At 42.0% G+C, this 22,800-nt stretch overlaps 1 protein-coding gene across 1 annotated transcript in view; it reads right to left on the bottom strand.

Moving 5' to 3' along the window:
• Window positions 1-22,800, bottom strand: part of SMARCA2 (SWI/SNF related BAF chromatin remodeling complex subunit ATPase 2) — a 153,206-nt gene that overhangs the window by 52,724 nt on the left and 77,682 nt on the right. The window contains exons 23-24 of the mRNA XM_028493907.2: window positions 19,539-19,616; window positions 14,618-14,836 (exon numbers count right to left, since the gene is read on the bottom strand). Of these exons, the coding sequence (XP_028349708.2) occupies window positions 14,618-14,836; window positions 19,539-19,616 (297 nt within the window). The remainder of the gene's footprint in view (window positions 1-14,617; window positions 14,837-19,538; window positions 19,617-22,800) is intronic.

The following is a 22,800-nucleotide window of genomic DNA, read 5'->3' as shown; positions in this document are numbered from 1 at the left end:
ATGTTGCTGAAAATGGCAAGATTTCTTTTCTCTTTTTTACAGCTGAGTAGAATTCCATTGCATATATACACCACATTTTCTTTATCCATTCATCCACTGATGGACACTTGGGTTGTTCCCGTATCTTGTCTATTGTAAGTAATGCTGCAGTGAACATGGGGGTGCATATTATCTTTTCAAGATAGTGATTTTGCTTCCTTTGGATAAATACCCAGAAGTGGAGTGGCTAGGTCATATGGTAGTTTTACTTTGAATTTCTTGAGGAACCGCCATACTGTTTTCCATAGTAGCTGTACCAGTTAACGTTCCCACCAGCAGGAAGGTCCCCTCTTCTCCAAATCTTTACCAACACTTGTTATTTCTTGTCTTTTTGAGAACAGCCATTCTGACAGGTAGAAGTGATGTCACTGTGGTTTTGATTTGCATTTCCTTTATGATGAGACATCTTTTCATATGCCTGTTGGCAATCTGTATGTCTTTTTTGGAAAAATGTCTATTCAGATCGTCTGCTCATTTCTTAATCAGATTTTTTTTTGCTATTTTTATAAGTTCTTTATATATTTTGGATATTGACCCCTTGTTGGGTATATAATTTGCAAATATTTTCTCCTATTTAGTAGGTTGTCTTTTCATTCTGTTGATGGTTTCCTTTGCTGTGCAGAAGCTTCTTAGTTCGATGTATTCCCACTTGTTTATTTTTGTTTTTACTGACTTTTCTTTTGAAGTCAGATACAAAATTCATCACCAATACTGATGTCAGGTAGCTTACTGCCTATGGTTTTTTCTAGGAGTTTTATTGTTTCAGATCTTACATTCAAGTCTTTGATCCATTTGGAGTTAATTTTTTGTGTATGGTATAAGACAGTGGTCTTGTTTTATCCTACTGCTGTCCAGTTTTCACAACACCATTTATTGAAGAGACCTTCCTTTCTCCATTGTATATTCTTGCCTCCATAGTCATAAATTAATTGGCCATATATGCATGGGTTTACTTCTGGGATCTTTATTCTGTTTCACTGATCTGTGTATCTGTTTTTATGCCAATACCATAACGTTTTGATTACTACAGCTTTGTGATACAGTTTGAAATTAGGGAGAGTGAAGCCTCCAGATTTGTTCTTCTTTCTCAAGATTTATTCAGGGTCTTTTATGGTTCCATAAATATTTTAGGATCGTTTGTTCTATTTTTGTGAAAAATGTCATTGGGGGACTTCCCTGGCAGTCCAGTGGTTACGACTCCACGCTTCCAGTGCTGGGGGTGCAGGTTCAATCCCTGGTCGGGGAACTAAGATCCCATATGCCGTGTGGCACAGCCAAAAAATAAACAACAACAACAATGTGATTAAACCAGCCAAGATAACTAAATATAACACCACAAAAACTCAAAAAAAAAAAGTCACTGGAATTAATAAGGATTGCACTGAATCTATATATTGCTTTGGGTAATATGGACATTTTAACATGACTAACTCTTCCAATCCATGAGCATGAAATAGAAATTTCCATTTCTTTGTGTCTTCTTCAATTTATTTCACCAGTGACATATAGTTTTCAGTGTACAGGACTTTTACCTCTTTGGTTAAATTTATTCCTATGTATTTTATCATTTTTGATACAATTCTAAGGGGGACCGTTTTCTTAATTTCTCTCTCTGATAATTTGTTGTTGGTGTATAGAAACACAACTGACTGTTGCATACTGTTTTTTTGTACCCTGTCACTTTACTGAATTCATTTATTACTGAGTTCTAACAGTTTTTTGGTGGAATCGGAAAGCTGTCTTTAAAAGAGAGGGGAAAACAGCCTGTGAAACTTGAAGTGGAGACATAAAAGCCCTGTTTATGAGAAGAAGCAAAAATCGCTATTCCAGTGTGGGAAGGCAAGCCCCCACATGTGCTTTAATGGTCCTAAAAAAAAAGTCAGTCCCTTGGCAGTGGGTGCCCAGGAAAACAGGGTGTTCTTAAGACTGAATGGAAGGACATGCAAATACTACCAACAACAGGCTGGGGCCTGATGGTCATCATGGCTTGGGATTTATTGAAACTCTACAGAAGAGCCAAGCCTCATAACAGGTTAAAAATAATCCTGAACGTGGCACCAAAGTAATCCCTGTCTGTGATTTTACTTGGCTCCTTTTCTAACCTGGGTATGTGAAGGTCAATGAGATCACAGGTGATTCTATTTTCTTTCCCTCCGCCTTCCATATTTCTCATTATGCTTTTATGATGGAGAAAATCCCTCCAAATAAACTTTATTTTAAACTTTACTTTTCTTAAAAAATATTAAGCTCCAGGTGTTCTGGGTGCTGACTATAAAAACGCAGAAAGATACAATTCATAAAACTACTAATAAACAGTCATTCATTAGATTTGTGTAACACGATAAAATGGTGGCAAATAAAACCCCTAAACTGGGCTTGTTAATTCTTTTGCAAAACACATGTTCATGCCAGGGATTCCCCTGGAATGTTAACAATGTAATCTGTTAGACGCCACAATATCCTTCCCAGACCTTCCAATAATGTTCCATGACATTAGTGTATTTTTTTTAAATTAAAGTAAATGCAAACAGATTTGGTCTTGATAATTTGGCGAGGAGAGTTGATATGTTTCAACGAACAAAACAGATCCATTTTAGCACCTGTTTTGTACTCTGCTTGGTACAAGGGTTTAAAAAAATGGCAAGGTGGGCAGTTTCTTCTTGATGGTAAAGAACTAGAAAATTCTTGGTCTTGGTCTGTACAGAATTGCTGAAGCCCCCAGCTACCTGAGTAGAGAAAGCAGCCCCCGGTGGCAGGTAGGTATTCCCTTCACTGGCTCTACCACGCCGGTATCCTGTCCATCATATACTGTCAGCGCACAGGACTCAGCTCAACTATCCAAATGTTACCAACAACCAGTTAGTCCTGTACACTAGATCAGGTACTGAGTCCACCAACATGCTATAGAACCCCTTGTCAGGCTGCATTTTTGAGAGAAAGCCTGGCTAAGAACAAGGAGAAAAATCTCACGAACACCCGTCTGAGTTTTAGTTCCTGGCGGTTGAGTGTCAGTTAGAGCCAGACCAGGGCAAACCCACATAGTCCTTTCTAGGGCCATCAAAGACAAAGTCAAAGAAGAGCAGGCAGGAGAGATGGACTGTGCTCTCTTCCTCACCCCCATCTCTTACTTCATGACTCCAATGTATTGACAAGAAAACAGGCTCAGGGAGGTGAACTGACTTATCCAAGATGTCACACAACCAAACAATAATACATCTGGAACCAGAGCCCAGATATCCTGATGCCCTGAGGCCTGGCATTCCACTAAGTTAGGAGAGGCAAACTATGGAAGAGAACAGAACCACTGGAAGCCTCGGTAAAGCTGAAGTTTTGAGGATATCATTTTAAATAATCTTTGGAAAATATTCTACAAGGCCCAAGGGAAAGGTATTTTTAAAAAACGGTGTCGTGCATTAGGAATATACTTTTTACGACGGACTATGACCATAGAGACCTTAAATATTGGATTTCAGTAGGAATGGCGGAACAAGAATCAAGCTTTGCCTGGAGCAAAGTTTCATGGTCCTGTCTACAATTTCTCATGATTCCGACAGTTCAACATTCTTTAATAGAAAATAAGAAAGGAAGCCATATAAAAGGTACATGGTCTTATACTTAAAATCAGTATTCTCCGTTGGAGACTCTCTTGTACAAAAATAGAAATGAAAACTCAATTAATTTAGTACTTTCTTTTTCGCCTTTTCATTTTGAGTTAGATATATTAATCTGGTTTTTGTTGAAAAAGAAATGAGGGTTTAAGCTGGAAGACAGCTGTTGTAAAATCTAGGAGAATTTCCAAGGAATAGCTGGGTTGAAGCAATGGTTGTATTTTTTATGCGTATTTAAACAATCTTCATCAGTGTGTTCTGAAATTAGAACAGAGCCTTCAAACTCTTGAAAAGCTCCAGAGCACTTATGTCAAAACAGCATGCCTTTAGCATTCTTTTAGGTAGGAAATCTTTACATGAAGACACAGATTGTGAATCTAATGGGAAAGAATGCCAGTAATTTCTACCTTGATCCACACCGGTAAACAACAACAACACAGGATTCTACTGACTTAACCAAAAGGACATGGAGTGTAACCAAACCTTCTCTCCTAGTCCTCGTCTCTGGCTGGTACATTCACTTATTCACAACTATTTATGGAGTGCTTACTATGCATGAGGTACTGTCCCAGTGCTGGGATATGGCAGTGGACTAGACAGGCGAGGTCCCTGGCTTTCCTGGAGCTTAGTACCAATGGAAGAAGCCAATGAGATAACCTTCAGATGGTGGCGAGGGCGATAAAGAAATTAACATAGGTTATATGACAGTTACCGGCAGGGCCTGGCTCTTTCAGCTAGGGGAGTCAGGGAGGGTCTGTCTGGAAAGCGACCATTAGGACAAGGAGACAACCATGGACAATCTGGGAAGGAGCCTTCCTGGAAGTGCACAGGATCAGAAAGACAGCCCAGTGCGGCAGCCACCCAGAGAGCAAGAGGAGAAGATGAGATTCGAGGGCCAGGCAGAGGCCAGATGGCCACGGCCTTGGAGACCGTGTTAAAGTGCTTGGATTCAATTATACTTGAGGGAGGCTGCCAGAGGGGTTGACGTGGGGAGCGGTGCTGGGGGTAGGGGGTCATCAGAGATGCTGTGTGCTTTGGAAAGTGCCCTCTGACCTCTCTGAATAGCCACCTGAACTGTCCTGAACAAAGAGGAAAGCTATTCTCTAAAACACCAGCAATCTGCAAATGTCACATGCTTCCTTCAACTCACCGTTTTGGTACCTAAATCCCCCAATCCCTTTTTCTTTTGTCAAGGTGGATGGGGGATACACTCTGCCGTATTTCTCCTCCACTGGAGGCCAAGCAGGGTGGCGAGAAACCCCGAGGAGCACAGGTGTGGCTGTTAGGGAGGCTCGGGTCTCCCAGAAATAAGCCAGGAGATGAACGCCATTGCCAACCGTGTTTGGAGGCCATACCATGTGCCAAAGAGCAGCTGCCCTTCCGTCCTCCAGAGTCTGAGGAAGGGAGGAGGGAAACTCATAAATAATATCCCTGGAGACATGACACTAAAAGTGTAACATGAAGGAGGATGCATGTTGTTTAAACTCTGCTGATTTCCTGAACAGTTGAAAGCCCTACCAAAGTTAGTTCATCTCACAATCCGTTTTACTCTCTATTAACTCCCATCTGTGGACACCTAGAGACCTGCTCTTGACAAGCTCTTTAAGGTGGCTAAGTGTGCAATAGTATCTCTAATAGCATTTCTCACATCTGGCTCTTAATTGCCCTAATAAGGCAGGCCAGCCACGGTGAGGAACACAAGCTTGACAACTAACACCACTCTCCCCATGCATGCACCGCAATGTTCAATAAATGGGCGTCGAATGGAATGTGCTTTTTAACAGCCTCCATCAATGGACCCACTGATCAGAAAGCAGGGGATGATCATTACTGAAAGCACAGTAAGAAGGAAAAGGAAACCAGCTTCATGTGATTTCAGAGGTTGTCTTTAGGTAGGTGGAGGAGACCCAGCACATTAAAGAGAATGCAACTCCACTCCGGATCAAGAGGCCTGACCAAGATCACATACCTAGCTGGCGGCAGGGCAGGGACCCACATACCAGCTTCCTGACCACTAGCCCTGTGCTCTTCCTGCAGCCACGGAGGAAGTAGAAAACCAGAATGCAGAAAGAGTTTATAGCTGAATGAGTACAGGTTGGAGGGCTTGAGGTGAATAAGCCTGTGGGCATGTCCCATAACATACTCAGCAAGGAAACGTGTCACCCTCCTTGATCCCACTTATGAATGAGGATGGGGGCCTCTTTCTCCACCCCTTTTACTTTTCTTCTGTTGCCCCAAACCTTGCATTTGAGACACACAACAGAACTGTTTTATTTCTTCTTTTCTTATCACCTAGGTTTTTCTTTGAAATAATATAATACTTTTTCCTTAATAGCTATTTTTTTGGTAATCTTTATATACTCAGTTCTGTGTTACACACATTTAAACTTCAGAAAATTCTACGAAGAATGAGCTAGTATTTTCCCCATTCTACAAGGAAGCTCTGAGAGGTTACACTGGGCACCCAAGGTCACAGGGCAAAATCGGTGGAGCTGGGATTTGAACCCTGGTTCATCAGATTCTAAGGTTTTAATCTCTTATCAGCAATCCTAAACTCCCTTGAGAGATAGACATCAAAGACATAGTTCTGACACCCACCCAGACATGAGCACAGTAACAGTAAAGTCCCCTGCCCTGTCTCTAACTTCTTAGAAAAACCGTACCTTCCCCAAGCCTCACTGGGAGAATGAAGTCATTTCACAATGTATCCCTATATCATAACATCACATGATACACCTTATGTACATACAACTTTTATTTGTCAAAAATAAATAAATTAAAAAAAAAGATTTCATAGCTTTATTGATAAAAAAAAAATAAAAGTAAAAAAGAACAGGACAGAAAACAAATCTTGATTCAGAAAAGCAGCCACATATATTTCTAAAACCATCTATTTCTATGCAGTGGTTAAAGATAACGTGAACTTATTTGGGCTCCTTAGTATCTGTAAGCCAGATTCATGGTTACTTTCAATGTCTGAGTTAGATTTCAGAGCTGAACCCCAATTTCAAATGGTTAAAAATTTGAGACTAGAATTTCCAGGCATCACAGTTTTAAAAATCAATTGAAACAGGTCTCTCTCACTTCTCGCCTTTAATACATTTAGTATTTTAGTTGGCCCTCTGAGAATACTTTCTTCTATTAAACTGACCCTACTGAATTTTGACCAAAGGGAACCTATCAGGTCCAGTTGCTGTGAAAACAATCTAGCCAATGGACTTAAGAATAAAATAAAAATTATAGAAAGTTATCAAAATTCTTCTACTACCGTCAAATGTTTCCCCCAGACAATTCACAACTCTGACCACCGTTAATTAGTTCAATACTTCCTTCCTGAAGTGCTGAAGGACCTTGAATTTGGCAAAACCCAAATCCATTTTCTAGGGCCTTAGCTCTCCCTTGTGTATAAAAATGGAAATGCAGCTTGCTAAGCCATTTTGCCCCAGTAAATCTGATGACCCAGGTTGAAAAGCTAAAAAATGCCATTTGGTAAAAGAAAAAGAAAATGAATTTTTATGTCTTTTAACAAAAAGCAAGGAAAGATGATACAAAGTGACAAAGCAAAATACTAAAGGTATTATGCACATTATACTTTAGATAAAGGATCCCCCAAAACCTTGCCCGTATAAAATGAGGTCTTTTGGGAGAAAAGGACATCTTGAAGAATAACTGATGTTCTCAGCTGTGATTACGGCTAGGAGATTCCAGCCTCTGTCTGGTTTCAGGCTGGATCATATCGTACTTAATCCAGCCCAAACAGAGGAGACATTATCCTGTTTCAAAGATTTCTAGAGAGAGAAAAATCCTCTTCGTATAGATGAGGAAATATTTTGTTATTTCTCATTGTGCATTTCAACAGAATTTCAAATATTTTGTTTGAAATCCCAACTTCTTTAAACTTTCTCGGTACTTTTTCCAGTTCTTTGTGACTACCTTTCCTTGGATTTCTCTGCCTTTTCCCCCGCGTAGGTTTTAGCACAGGCTGGTGGTAGTGGAAAGCTGACTACGGGACCTCATCCTGTATTTGCAACCTGGTGTTAGGTAGCTTTTCAAGACACACAGGTAAACTCCTGTGCGTTACTCCTGTTACATGTTTACTGATTCCCTCTATTATTATATGGTTCAGGAGTCTCTTACTCGGTTCTCTCCACTTTGAGCTGTGGGAAGGGGACACCTCAAAAATCCTTTTAGGGGTCAGTAGACCTAACTATGGAGATGTCATTCAGGCACCGAAATTGTGGGAAACTCAGCCTCTTATCTGGTGAAAGACTGGTTGAAGGGAAAAACGAAGTTCTGTGCTGCCTTTCCTCAAGGTCCCTCTGGAAATCCTGGGGCTTCTAAAACTAGCTGTCTCTATCATGAGATTTAAAGATCTGAGGAAGTGAGTCTTACCCCCATCATGTACATAACGTGGTTTAGGACCCAACAGTACAGGGCACTGTAGAAACAGAGCTTATACCATCACCAGGGTCTTATAAAATATACCAAAAGAAGCATCCTCACACCCATACATAAGGACCACAGTGAGAGACACCAGCAAACAAGAACCTTTCCAAATTACAGTTCTGAGACATCAGATCGACTGTGAAACAAAAGCATATTCCAAAGTTTGTTCCCTCCACCAGGCTGGCAGTTAAATATTGTACAGAGCACGTAATTTAGATTGCATTCCAATTATCTTCAAGTGCTGTAGGGCACGAATCACTCACTTGGCAATTAAATTCTGGGATGTCACTAAATGTTTAGGAAGGGAAGGATTCTGAAGTTGGCAGATGGACCAAAGGAACAGGAAGCACAGAAAAACCAGGCATTCCAGAATTCACCCTCCCACCGTTTAGCCTTACAGACACCCCACTTTACAGAGCTCCTGCCTCAATCATGGTTACAATACTGGCAACATCACAGCCTGTGCACACCTGGCTGAAGTTAAACCAAAAACACCTGACCTCTTGGGCTCATCAGACGTCTGCCAATTTAGCTCTACTAATGCTTGCCCTCACACATAAAAAAAGATGTTTTTCCAAGAAATTATCAACATGTGCCAATTATTGGTTATGTGCAAATGCACACACACACACACACACACACACACACACACGCACAATACATAACAGAGCACTGTTACCACCTTGGGTACCCCATGGGAAAGCTATAAAATGGTAATGGACATAATACTTTTAAAACCACACTAGTAGGGCTTCCCTGGTGGCGCAGTGGTTGAGAGTCTGCCTGCCGATGCAGGGGACACAGGTTCGTGCCCCGGTCCAGGAAGGTCCCACATGCCGCGGAGTGGCTGGGCCCGTGAGCCATGGCCGCTGAGCCTGCGCGTCTGGAGCCTGTGCTCCGCAACGGGAGAGGCCACAGCAGTGAGAGGCCCGCGTACTGCAAAAAAAAAAAAAACAAAAAACAAAAAAAAACCACACTAGTATTCTCTTCCACACTTTCTAAAGGGACCATCCCCTGTTCAGGGGAGCCACCTATTGCCTTGAGGAGGATGAAGATAAAGTGGTAAGCAAAGACGACGAAAAAGACAAAATGACACCACTGACTTCCAAAAGAGGATTTGTGAGTCTACCGTCAGACAGCAGTCTAAGTCAGGCTTCCTTGATGGAGGGGAGCTCCCTCAATTCCAAAGCCTCCTTGTAATCAGGAGGTAAGCCAGGTGGACAGGGATCCCCAGAACTGCTCTAGAAGCCACAGTGAAGAGCACCATTGCCAGGCCACGTGTGTATGGGAAGTTGCTATAAGACAGGAAGGCAAGATAGAGGGCCATCTTGCCCTGGGAGAAAGGGAGTTGAGAGGAAGAGAGGTGAGAGATCTGCCCTGAGGATATTGCTACCTGCAGTATTTGTAAGCCACCGAGCCAGCCCCTCCCATGAGGATGAGACCCCAGTAATAACTCTGCATACCGAAGCTCAGTGGGGCTTCCTGGTTGGTGAGCACACTGATGTGCCCAGGGGGGATGCCCCCTGATTCCATGAGGAGACGGCAGGGAAACTGTGTCCCCTCCCAGAGATCATCCTATGTCCCTCTTCATTTGGCTGGTCCTCCTGATTTGTATCTTTCATAATAAAACTGTAACCACCAGTAGTGCTTTCCTGACCTTGTGATTCATTGTAGCAAATTACTGAACCTGAGGGGGTCATGAGAACCCCTGAATTTAGAGCCCGTCAGTCAGCAGTGCAGGTGGCGCAGGGACACCCAAAGTGTGGCTGGCATCGGAAGTGAGCCCAGTCTTGTTGGGGAAACTGAGCCCTTTAACTTGTGGGGTCTAACTCTGGGTAGTTCGTGCCAGGACTGATTTGCAGTACACCTAGCTGGGGCTGAAATGGAATACTCACCCTTCAGGCTCCAAGCCTGGTATATCTGGGGGGGTGGGGGTCGGTGCAGGAAGCAAGAGGAATGAGGTTATAAAAACATCCCGAGGTGCATTTACTATGAAGGCATTAATGAAGCGTGAGCTTTAGGACTCTCACTTTACAAGCCCCTCCCGAGGCTCTGGGAGGGTCCCTCACTGTGCATTCATATGGTCAGATACTTTGACAGAACTTGTAAAAGTAAGACGTTTCTGTATTGCTTGTTTTAAAGAGCTCCCTGACCCACCCAACCATCAGATTTTAGAGGCTTCAGGCTTGACAACCCCCTGTGGTGAGGCAGCGATTTCTGCAAAAAGTGGCTGGACTCTCTTGCCTGTTCTAGCACAGTGGGTAGAAAGCAACCAAGAGTTTGAAGATTCCCAATGAGGGCACAAAAGAGCTGAGAATACAAGACCAGAGAGGCTGATAGTCTTCATGGGACTTCAGACTGCAGGAAAGCTGACCACTAGAGACTCGGGCCAGGACTCCAGACCTTAACAGCACATGTCATCAAAGACACCAAAAGAATAAGGTGGGACCAGCTGCAGGTCAAGACCTCCAGGGACAGAACAGACCAGTAGTCCTGCGTTGAGCCCAGCAGAGATCCACGGGACAGGATGCCTGCCCCAATGCCATAATGAAACCCTAGCTTCTCCCTCTATCCAGATGCCACCTTGGGGAAGAAGATGGGAAGGAGCTCCGAGGAGAGGAGAGAAGAAGTGCATACAGGGCGTGGATGTTGAACTGACTATTCCCAAAAGATGAAGTTCACTTGAGACTGGCAAACACCAAAGAAATTTAGGTTTCATCAATGGAAACTGGGATTTCAAAACAATTTTTTAAAACAAACAAACAAACAAACAAACTGAGCTGTGTTTGAAATTGTGATCCTCTTCATTTAAAATAACATGAACACAGAACAATTTTTTTAAACCTTCCAACTAAACAGATTGTCTAAAGGACACTGTGCGGATTTTTAGCATACTATGATTATATAATAAAACCTGTTTGTGATGAAACCATAATAAAATTTTCACAGAAAGTGGCCATAGCACTTCAATTCAACCTAAGTGCTCTGAGGCAGAGACTGCAGCCTCGTCACCAAAATCTTACCTTCCTGGGCTCACAGACAGACCACATCTCCCACTCCCCCTTATAGCTAATGTGGCCACATGCCTGAGTTCTAGCCAATGGGATGTGAGCGGAAGTGACAGAGATCCAGGCAGGTCTGGTCTTTAGAACTCAACACACACCACTCCATGCTGCGCTCCCCACTTCCAGCTCACAGGGATAGGGATGACTAAGCTGGACAGAGACTCTTCAGCCTGGATCCCTGAATGGCCATGTGGAGAACAGTTGCCCCCGCCACCCAGAAACACCCACCTTGGACATCTATGTGAGAAACAAAATTCTACTTTTTTGGACAGGCCCACGAATAGGGCATGTTTAGGTCCATCTGTTGCAGGAGTGAACATTACCCGAGGCTATACTCTTATACATCAATCCAGGGCTATTTCAATCTGGCAATCGATGGGCACTGACTATTTGCACACAGAAGTCCTAACAAGATCCAGCGTATCAACGAATCAGGAAAGCAAGTATGTCGGCAACTACCAAGAATACTAGGAAGTTGGATTTGAGCCGTGACAGAAGAACAGGCCAAGAAATTCAAGAGCCCAGGGGAAATGCAATTAGTATTTACTTGTGAAGGCATCACAGAAGTGGTAGCATTTGAGTTGGGCCCTGAAGGATGAGGCGAGTTCCAAAGAAAGAGGAGGGGAGGGGAGTTCATTAGAACTGCAAATGAGTCCTCGAACGTTTTATCCAGTGGGAGGTGATGCTAAAGACAGACAAAATATTGTTCTGTTCACCCCAGGGAATAGGATCAGGACCAGCGAGGCGCAGCTACCAGGAAAGAGGATTCGTTCACAGGGAGGAAGAACTAACAGCTGGGGCTGACCATGGAGGGGTCAAAATGCAGACAAAATGCAGAGTGTCTCCTCTACTGATGGCCAGTCTCTTGGCAGGGGTGCTGCCGAGAATGTGATCTAAGCACCGGGTGGGGAGCTGTTCCATTCAGCTGCCTCCAGCTCTGGGATTCTATGGGTCTGCGATGCCTCTACCAAGCCAGCTTGGTACAACATTGCCAGGAGAAAGGAGAGTTACTGCAGCCCTGCTACAGCATTTCTCACGCAAGAGTCCGGGCCAACTTCCCTTTCAAGGCTGCGTTGCCTCGGTTCGCCCACTGTGTTCAATCATCGGCCGGTGGAGACTATCTCTGCACGTCCAGGCCCGTGAGAAACCCTTGAATAAAATTGTATTACCACAAAAAGCTTAACAGGCTAGTATTAAACAGGATTTCTGCTGGTGAACAAGAAAGCAAATGACTGCAAGCATCTATTTTGAATGCTTAGTCCAGGAGGCATTCTGCATTAATTGCACGGCCTGGTTAACAGCAAGTTACCAGCTCGTACCAAATATGGATGCACATTTTCCGGAAGATTGGATTACAAAAAGCTGTATTACAATAAAGCTGTACTGAGAACAGTTTCGTCCTTCTTGGGTGACCTGGTATCTTGCAAGGCACCTTAAGGTGAAAACTATGAACATCAATTTCATGGTGTAGTTTTGTAAAACAAACTAGTTTTCCATTTTTAGATGTGCATGTTGTAGACAAAAGGATGTGAATCCAGTGAAGAAACACCACATAGAAAAAAAAGGAAGTCTACTAGATACACAGATACTATCCTAACGTTACTGGTAAATTAGAAACTTTCCACTTTCCTCTTATAAGGTTATCATTTCATCTTCCCAAGCATTCATTGAGTTTCTACTGTGTGTTAGCATGGTGCTAATCATCAGTGATATAAACTGAATGAAGAAGAGAAAAAATGAGGTATTCTAATCTTGAAAACTTCCTAAAATTCATAACGTTATTTTTTGAAGAGCATTTGCCACTGATTATTGAAAAAATGATAAATTCAGCTACCTTCTTGCCCAATAAACGAGATTATTTTGCTTGTAGTGTCTGGAGATTATACATATATAAAGACTGAGTTTAGAATGTTGGCCTAGATTGTTGTCTCATCTCCTGTAATATTCCAGGTATTCAAATTACTGCTTCCATAAAAGAGAAAGGGAAAAGAATTTTCCCAAGCTCATAAATGAATATTAAAGTAAACCTCTTCCCATTACAGAATGGATCTTAATTATACAACTACAACCTCACAACAGTGAAACAAAAGATCCATAAAACCGTATTCTGAGGCCACTGGAATATTTGGATGTGACAGTAAAACAGTCACACAAAAGTTACATTTCATATGCCATGGCTCAACCATAAATATGAGCAATGCTTTCTTAGTCTCTTTCTTTTCAGGATACCACAGGCTTCAATCTTTTCGAAATTCAGGTCATGCCTCTCTCATCATACAACATCCTGAGTAAGTCACATCTCAAATGGTGCCAAGACCTGTCTGCCTTTGATATCCAATCTCAAAATACTTCCCCCATCGCTTTTTGACCCACCTACCTACTTACAGCCCGGGTCCTAAAATCCATGCTTTACAAAGCTTGCGAACTATATTCCCTTTCAATAAAATGAACAACTCACAAAAACAGTTTCTATTTTGTTTGGTTTTCACGCAACCACCCTTACTATTTCCAGCACGCATTTACCGGCGCTGCCTGGAGCGCACATCCCTGATTGTTCTGTCTATCTTGGTACTAAGTCTGCTCCCAATAACGGAAATTACGGCTAAACCTTCAAAGGGAAGACTCACACTGGCCTCAGCATTCACACACGTGGCTCCTAGGAGCTTTGATATTTCTGTGCTCGAACAGTAGGAGATAACATTCCTCAGTTAAAATGAGAAACTGACATTTTCCAAAGCAGAGAAAACAAAAAACAAAACCCCCAAACTACAGAATACTGTTTCCAAGTGTCAGTGACCCGAGTCCCAGGCCCTAGTCTGCGCCGGCGATGGTCAGATCAGATTGAGCCGACATCAAGCCCCCAAATGCATCAGCGCTCACTGATTCTGTTATTTCTAGCCAGCTGTGTGATCCTGCGGAATCACCTAACCTCTCCGGGCCTCAACTGCTTCGTGTGTAAAACCAAGAGAGTACAAGGGCACCTTCCAGCGCTAACGTTCTTCGGGTCTAGGAAACAACGCAGGTAGAAGAGGCCGCTGTCCTGAACGCTCTCTCTGTGAGATTTGCAAAAGTGAAACTCCGATTAAAGACCATGAAATGAGGGGGGACAATTAAAAAGTCCTCTAAGGCCCTCTTCCACATTTTGATTCTAACTCCGAGAGAGTGAGGCATGAACAGGCAATCGGTCATAAAACATTAGTGGGTCTCACAGCTCTCATAACCCTGTGTTTCCAAAGGGAAATTCTGCTCTCGCAAAGCAATTCGTCATTATCTTCCAAGGCCCTGCCTTGAAATGTAGAATGACTCCACTGCAAGAGCAGATTGACTTTATCTATGTTCCAGAGGCCCTTCCCCTTCTATGGGCAACTGGTCCCTCTCAAAGAGTTCCAGCCTCAGGCCCCTGATTTCTCTGAGCCAACAACACTCCGCGTAGTAAGAATTCGAGAAAGCCACACCTACCCTCAGCCACTGCTTCTCTGTGAGGGCGTCGCTGTAGTCCACGTCCCGGCGCTGGCGAGACCCCCTCCCGAAGATCTTCTCCTCCTCTTCTTCACACGTCAGCCGCTCCACCTCGGCGTCATCTTTAATAATCCAGGAGGGCAGCTCATCTTCCTCCATCAAGCGGGGCTTGCGTTTTGGGTTCCGGGCATCCTCCCTTCGCCGGTCCATGTCCATGCGCTGGAGGGATGAACAGAAGTGTCACCAAAGGGAAAGGGTATTTGGTACAGTGTAGACGTGCAGCACATAAGTCTTCACAAGTCACCTCCTACGGCTGCAGGGTCCCTTCAGCTTCTCCCATGGAGCCTCTGTATCCTGGATGACTTGTTCTAGCTCATCCCTAAGGCCCAAATCTCTTCCCTTCCCCTGTACCCATCTTTGAAATTTACTTATGCACTTAAAGAAATACTCTTAAAAATAATTCCTTTTCTTAGTCTATGTGGGTACAAAGGCTTCCCCTTAAGTAATAGTGAGAAAATTCAAATTGGGGATGTATTTTAAAAATGATTATAGCAGAAATTGATAGAACGTTGTAAATCAACTATACTGCAATAAAAAAAATGAGTCAAAAAAAAGAAAAAGAGCCCTGGTGATACAACTCATTGCTGCACTGGCGTAGAAGTATTCTTCAAGCATATAAAAGAGAAAGTTCATTAAGAAAATTTCCTTTACCTCAATAGGGTTCATGCTTTTAATTAAACAACCAGGAAAAAAAAAAAAACATCAGCCACCCAGTGTCACTATAAAATAGCCACCCTCGGTTGGACTCAGACACGTGGGCACATAACTGGTTTATTAATCAGTTGGCCATGAAGGTATTGAATTTTTAGTGCACCCTGGGCTCTGGGAGAGGAATGTCCCTCAATTCTTTAGCTTTCAAAAAGCTTAGCTCTTATGAAAATATCATGCCACAGAGTGACAGACCTCAAAGGTAATCTCATCTCAACTGATGTAAGTGAAATGGCTTCCTTTCAACAGCCTTCAAAATGCCTATTTCCCCACCTCCTGCTTTCTTTTTTTAAATCCAGTGCGCTAGTAAATAAAGTGCCACATACTTGCCTTTAACCTATAACTAAACAATTTGATGGTTAAAGAAAAACAAATAAAACCTCCACTGAATTGTTATATACATTAGTTATATGTATATATCACTGGTTAGACCATTTCTACAAGCGAATACACCATTAACCATTAAATGATTTACCTTTTCCCTCTTTATTCCTTCAGTTCTACCGTACTGAAACAGGGATTCAATATTAATTTTTTTCTTAAGAGCTGACAGTGGTAACAAAATGTAAATGAAATTTCTATTTAAATCCAAATTCGACCTCTAGAATCTATTTAAAGTTCAAAGTTACTTAAACTATGCTTCAACATTTTTGGAAATCATTGTATTCCCAGGATGGGGTAGGCTTGGAGCATGGTGGAGTCCTATTGGTAGATAAATGTGGCCGTTCTGTTCTGTCATATGCTATAGTTAGCTGGAGAGGCTGCTGTTAATCCTGCCTTCTAATGCTCTGGATTCAGAAATGGGATCCACAAAACATTCGTAATTAGCACACAGAGGATGCCTTGTTAACAGCACAATCTACAGAGGGGCTTCTCACGGTAATCTCCTAACAGTTATTAAATAGCTATCAAGAAAAATCATTTTTTTGTTACGGCACTACACAGAGATGACAAAGTATTGCCACTTCAATTTTTGGTTATACGATTACCATTTCCTATACTGAGGACTTGTAAAATGACTTATGCCATGCATTGGTCCACAATTGAGAAAATAAATCTCTTCTAATACAAAAGAAAATAAATTGCACTTGCTTTTTGTTTTTTCTTTTAGGAAAGACCCCCCCCAAAATTTTTTTGATGCAATTTTTAATCAGCTTAAAGTTCTCATGATTGTATCTCTCCCCAGAGATTTCTGCTTGCAGAAGACCAGTACAAAATTTGAAGGTGATATTCAACTAAGCCTAATTAATTATTCAGATACTACATGAATATGTTTGTCTTAAGACCCAATAACCTTATGCTAACAAGTACAATTACTTTTAAAAGTACCTGTTGCCCTTGTAGGGAGCAGAGCAGCTTGAAAGCTTCATGTTTGTATGTTAGCAAAATGTTTCAGATATGTATCTTGACCTGTCAAAGATCTCTTTTAGGTAGAATTCATAGGTAATCAGTAAAAGAGATAACTTTCGGAAGTCACATTTTTTAAAAGGAGAAAACAAGAAAAATGTTCGAAAGAAAGGTTTTATTTTAAAGAGACTATCTGCTTAATGTGTATTATTTAACTACAGTGCCTATGATATAAAATCAAATAATACGTCTGTATTAATTTTATATAGGGAGCTAACTTTTTGTTTTTTTAACGGTGGATAAAGAGTTTAAATATTCGAACTCCAAATCTAGCTCACATTCCATTCTTGTTTCTCACTACAGTTTTTAATCTGAGTGAACTGGCAAGGATTCAATTTGATTTCCTGCCCCCTGGTGGAGGTGCTAATGAATAGTGAATTGGCCAAAGGCAGACGGCTGATTAGAAGATTTTAAAAAACCAACACAAAGCAAACCAAACCAAAGCGAACTGAAAATCTGTATTATCCAGAAATGAGAAGCCAACCTTTCAGAAACAAGCACAACATTCACAAAATCAAAACGCCTACAGAGAAGTATTCCCTAACCAGCTTCACCTGTTCCAAGCCCGATATTCCCAAATTAAAAGAAGGCTGTGCCTTGGCCAGACATCCAATTTTTTCCCCTGAGGCTTTCAATTTCTACAAATACCAGCCGGAAAGGCAGAAAAGAGAAGTACTCTTTTTCTCTTATTTCAGGACTGCTGATGGAAATCTCCATCTCTGGGCCTAATCTAATTTGTATAATGGCAGACAGCTTATCCTTTCCAAGGGCCTCAAGAGTATCTGAGGCTACAGCAGTGCTGAATTATTGCCAATCAGTGATCAGCCAAGGAAGCTGAGGGCCTCTTGCCTCGGTGTTCCCTAGTAATCTACATTTTAATAAGTTCCTCAAAGAGAGAAAAGATGTCTATTTCCTACGTGTATCTCTAATCTCCCCAAACAGAGAATAATCTATAAAGGTGGTGATCAGCAGTATGAGTTAAGAAATTTAGGTTTTATGAACACCCTATGTTGAACATGCTGGTAAAGTCGTTTTTCTGTCATTTCTCTTCAAAATGGCCTTAGCTGGATAGGATGGTTCATTTAAGAGGGGAAAAAAGTGCACATCCCAGGGTAGGCCTTATTCCCATGGATACCAAAAAGTTTCCAGAGAAAGAATTAAATGTCCTTTATCTTGAATCACTGTGTGTGAGCACAATCATTGTTCCCAAAAGTCACAAAACCACAAAAATAACGTCAGCCTCTATGCAGCTGGGGTCCCCTTCTCAGACTGCCTAGGCTAAAGAGGTGGAAATTGCAAATGCTGTGGGTCCTATTTGGCCCAGGGTCGTATTTTATTTGGCTTGAAGTGTTAAATACTAATAAAAAACTGAATTTAGTGGCAAACGTTTTGAAATCCGGAGACTGAATATAAAAACCTCGCTTTCTAGCTTCTCGAAAATTTGGAATTTCTGGCTACATGGGGCTTGCAGCTCTGTCCCCCCCGAGACAAAGCAACTCCCATTCACCGTTCACCACCATCCACTCACCCCTGTCCATTTGCTTCACTCATGCAAATCACTTGTCTGAGACCTGGGGGCTTCAAATTTGGGACCTCTGATTTGGGGGTTCTGTAGCACTCGACCACCAGAGTTACAGTTCACATTTATTTACTCACTCCACGGTCAGGCTAAATGTTAGAAAGATCAAAATGACTGAAGGTATTGGGGGGAGCCTTGCAACTTTATACATCCTGACCTATGCTGACATCCTCACAAGGCCCGAAATTTTGCAAATGCCACCATTCGTTCAATAAATATCTATTAAGCAACTACTACGTACCAGAAACTGTTCTGGGTGTTGTTCATACAGAGATAAATAAATAGCTATAGCAAATGCCTTAAGAACACAGTCAAATGTGACTTCTGAGGGCCTCCCTCACCAGCCAAGGGGGTTGCTCCCTTCCCTACTGACCTTGCGGCAGGCCACACACATAATCAAATTCGGGTTTCAGCAAAATTGCAGATGACTACGTATCCTGGAACGTCAAGGTTGAAACCATGGGTGTTAAACGGTCAAATGTCAAGGTTCTTTTGCATCTGCTTTGTACCAGTGAAATGCAACCAGTTTTGATCTTTAAGTGAAGTCTACACCTTGACGCACATCTGGAAGGTTGCTTAAACAGGCTCTCTTCAACAATAAGAAGAGGCAGGACTATGTCATTTTAGTTGCTCTCCGCACCCCTGCCGCGCCCCCAGGGAGCATATTTGTTTTGATCACTAAGGAGACAGCTAGGGAATAGCTGTGAACTCTACCTAGAGGAGCAGGGCAGGTTTCCTGAAGGATGCTGGCCAGGATCAGAAATGAGCTGGAAGTGGGGGGTGGTGGGGGGTGGTGTCTGTGGTAGGATGTAGACCACATGGCCTGTCCTGAGGACGCAGCTGCTGCTCAGCCCTAGCCAAACGATTCCATAGAGAGATGTGGGCCTGGTATTACTGCCCATGTTCAGTTTTCACGAGAAGCCAGAAATCAGGATTCTTTTTGTGTTGGCAACAGATTCGAAAATTTTAAAAAAAAACATGGCATGGGCCAAACAAAACATGTCTGCAGGCTAAAGCCAGGCAATTTGCAGGCTCTGAACTGAAGGAAAGGCCCAGGCTTCACAAATGAAATTTGGCCAGGGCACAGAGACCCCAGACATCTTGTGTTTAACAGAAAAGGAGGGAGAGGAATGAGGCATTTGTTTCCAAGATTTTCTGTAACGTTACCATAAAAAGATCAAACTCCTCCTCTCGTCGAGCGATCATTTGGTTCAGAGTCTCATCGTCGGGTACTTCATCTTCTTCCTGGGGTTAAGACCAGAACAGAACAATTTAACAGGCTTCCGGAGAGAGGCTGGACAACTGGGCTGAGGTACTGATAAGTAAGGTGAATCAGTCCTCCAGACCAGTGGGACCCCATTTCTCAAGCCAGAAAGAAAACAGAAGGGTCACTAGGTGTAGTACTTGCCATTATTATTTTGCAAGCGATTCAAACCATCTTCCCAGAGCAAAATCTGTTTAGGGAGGAAAGGTGGTGCACTCTGTAAGACATACTGGTTCTCTCGGGGCAGGGGTGTATCTTGATTCCTTTACTTTTAGAACAAGTTACTTAATGTCTCCCCGCCTCAATGACCTCATCTGTAAACTGGGCGTGACATTTCCTTCACAGAGAAGATGTAGGATTTAAATAAGGAAATCCCCATGAGAAAGGGCCTAATATTAATTCTTTTAATTCTGTTAACCTTATCCACAACATAAATGCTTATTTTCAAAGCTTTACAAAGGACATGAGTATGTGAAACTTAGTGACAAGTCACCGAGCAAGACCATAAAAATCATATATATACGTGTGCGTATGTGTCAAATACATAGCCTTTAAAATATGTTTAATATGTATTTCGGTGGGCACTGTTACGCTAATGTTAGAGCTGTGGTCATGACAACTTAAAAGGTAGCAATAACAAAACCTCCACAAAACTCTTCTTAATGAAAATAATTTAAATGAGGTAGAGAAAGCAACTACCTAAGGCCTCACATTTTCATTTGACAGTACGTTAGACCAAGGCACCTTATGGCTCTGAAAATTCCTCAGAAACCAACAGTTCTCAAATTTTTAGAAATGTTATGCTATGATTTTCACACTTAAAAAAAAAAGATTCTAAAAGTTGGGCAGATACTACAGAACTTACTGCCCAAAATTATTTTTATCATATGTTGAGTGAGCTTGTTAAAAATCAAATGGGGAGTTTCAGTGTATCAGCAGAGGGACGAAAGGGAAACCCAGAACTTCAAACATCCAATTTCCCAAATCATACGTTCAAAACAAGGCAACCTGTTCTAGAAAGAGTACGAGTGGCCTAGCAGCTTAAATGAGATGACTCTGTCTGTTCTCAAGATAATGTCTTGCGCACCGTGTCAGAAATGAATGCAATTCAATAAAAAACTGATGACTCAAGATAATAATTACTTGTAAAAAACTTTCTATGCTAGTTCATCTCTAGATGGAAGGCAATTTGTCTAAACACATTATTACATTTCATCTGGCAAAGAAATAGACTAGCTGGGAGTGGGCTGAGACTTCAAGGTACAAAGAATTCGGTTAATGTATCCACTGGTGAAAAGATGTCCTGCTTTTGCCCACCCTATTCCTAGGGCCACGTTATCCCCTCTCATGACCTATACAGTGTGGGGTTGGACTTCCCCCAAGCCCAAGATGAAAAGATGCCCTTGTAAACTGGCAAGAAGCCTGTCTACAGTGACCTGGCCTTCACAGAGAACAAGTGGGCAATAAATCTTCCTGGGTTCCTTGTGCCCGAGTTCTCCATGGTCCGTCAACCATGGTGATGGCTGCCGCTGATATTCAGGACCAGAGCCCTTGACTGCAGGCTATCAGTGTCCCCAAACATTTTCACATCAGGACACATGCCATCCAGAAAATGATAATATTTGTCTGACACACTGATAACCTGGAAGGGGTGTGGAGCCCCAGCCAGGCTGCTCACAGCTAGAAGCAACCGGTGCCGGATTGCACTGCAGGCCCCACTTGGTGGCCCGCAAGGTTAGCAGACATTCGGTCCTGTCCAAACTGTCCGTAAGACATTTGGTTCACGCCAAAAGGTTCTTGAAATTTGGTCCCATCCAAAACATCCATGAGTATATTTGGTCCCTGACAAGTGGTTTTGGACAGGATCAAATATCGAGGACCCTTTGGTGTGGACCAAATGTCTTATGGACCAAATGTCTTATGGATGCTTCGGACAGGACCAAATGTCCTGCAAGGGCCCTCAGGACTGGGAGGGATCAACATCTCCCTGAGGCTTAGGAAGGTTGGAAAGCTCCAGGCAGCCCTACACTCCACCTAAACCAGGTTGAGGGACTATTTTCACAAGGCCTACACAAAACAAAATAAGCAAAAACATCGTGGAGACTCCTGGCTGAGTATCAGCTCTGCCCACACCTGCTTTGTGACAGTATATATCACTCACCCTAGTATTTTATTTTTAAAATTTCCATGTGTGTAAACACCAACAAAAAAATCACCTGAAAATCTGATTCTAAATTTGTATCAAATATTTCAATTTGGAGAATCCAGTCTGTATCAAATATTCAACTTCCAGAATCAGACATGGTAAATTATTTGAGATCAAAATTTAAAAAATATGCGTGAATGTATGAATGTATGTGCAGATGCATTTTTCATCATTTCAGTGAAATCTAATAGATAACTAATCAAACATATAAGACTGACAAGTGAAGAGGTATAACAGAAAAGTGCTCTTCAATTTGCAAAAAGATTCATTTCAGGATTACTTTAAATATCAAGAACTACTTCACATTTCCACTTATTTCAGAAAAAAAAACTAAATGAGATTTTTGAAAGAATTTGGTTTATAATTTATAGAAGATTTCAAAAACATCCTACTCAAGGCAAAGTCAAACTACAGTTGACACTTGAACATCTGGGGTTAATCCATGTATATCTTACATGTAAATCGTAAATCAGCTGTCCAATTCCACAGCTCCTCTGCACCCATGGAGTCAACCAACTCCGGACCCATGTAGTGCTGTAGTACTTACTATAGAAAAGCATCCACATGAAAGTGGACCCACACAGTTCAAACTGTGCTGTTTAAGGGTCAACTGTATATCTAATATATGCAATGAAAATAGTATTCCACATGAATAGGTAAGATAAACCCATTCTTCCACTTACGAACATGGGCACACCAAACCAAATTTGTCCATCCCAAGCCAATTTTATGGCAAGGACTGGCACTGGTATTTTGTACAGTTTTCTAGACTACATAAGAACTATGTCTTTTAATCTATTTCAAATCCATCTGGGGATGAAAATTTAGTATACAATTACTAAGACTGGCAATCTAAAAAAATACAGCTACCCAAAGATCCCCTGAGAAAAACATAATCAATGCATTCTTCAAACAATGTTGGCAAGTAAAAAGAGATTTTTTTTTTTTTTTTTTACCAA

This window comes from Physeter macrocephalus, chromosome 9 (assembly GCF_002837175.3).
Source record: "Physeter macrocephalus isolate SW-GA chromosome 9, ASM283717v5, whole genome shotgun sequence".
Classification (NCBI taxonomy): Eukaryota; Metazoa; Chordata; class Mammalia; order Artiodactyla; family Physeteridae; genus Physeter; species Physeter macrocephalus.
Note: the sequence above shows the minus strand (reverse complement) of the source record. Positions and strands in the feature narration are given on the sequence as shown.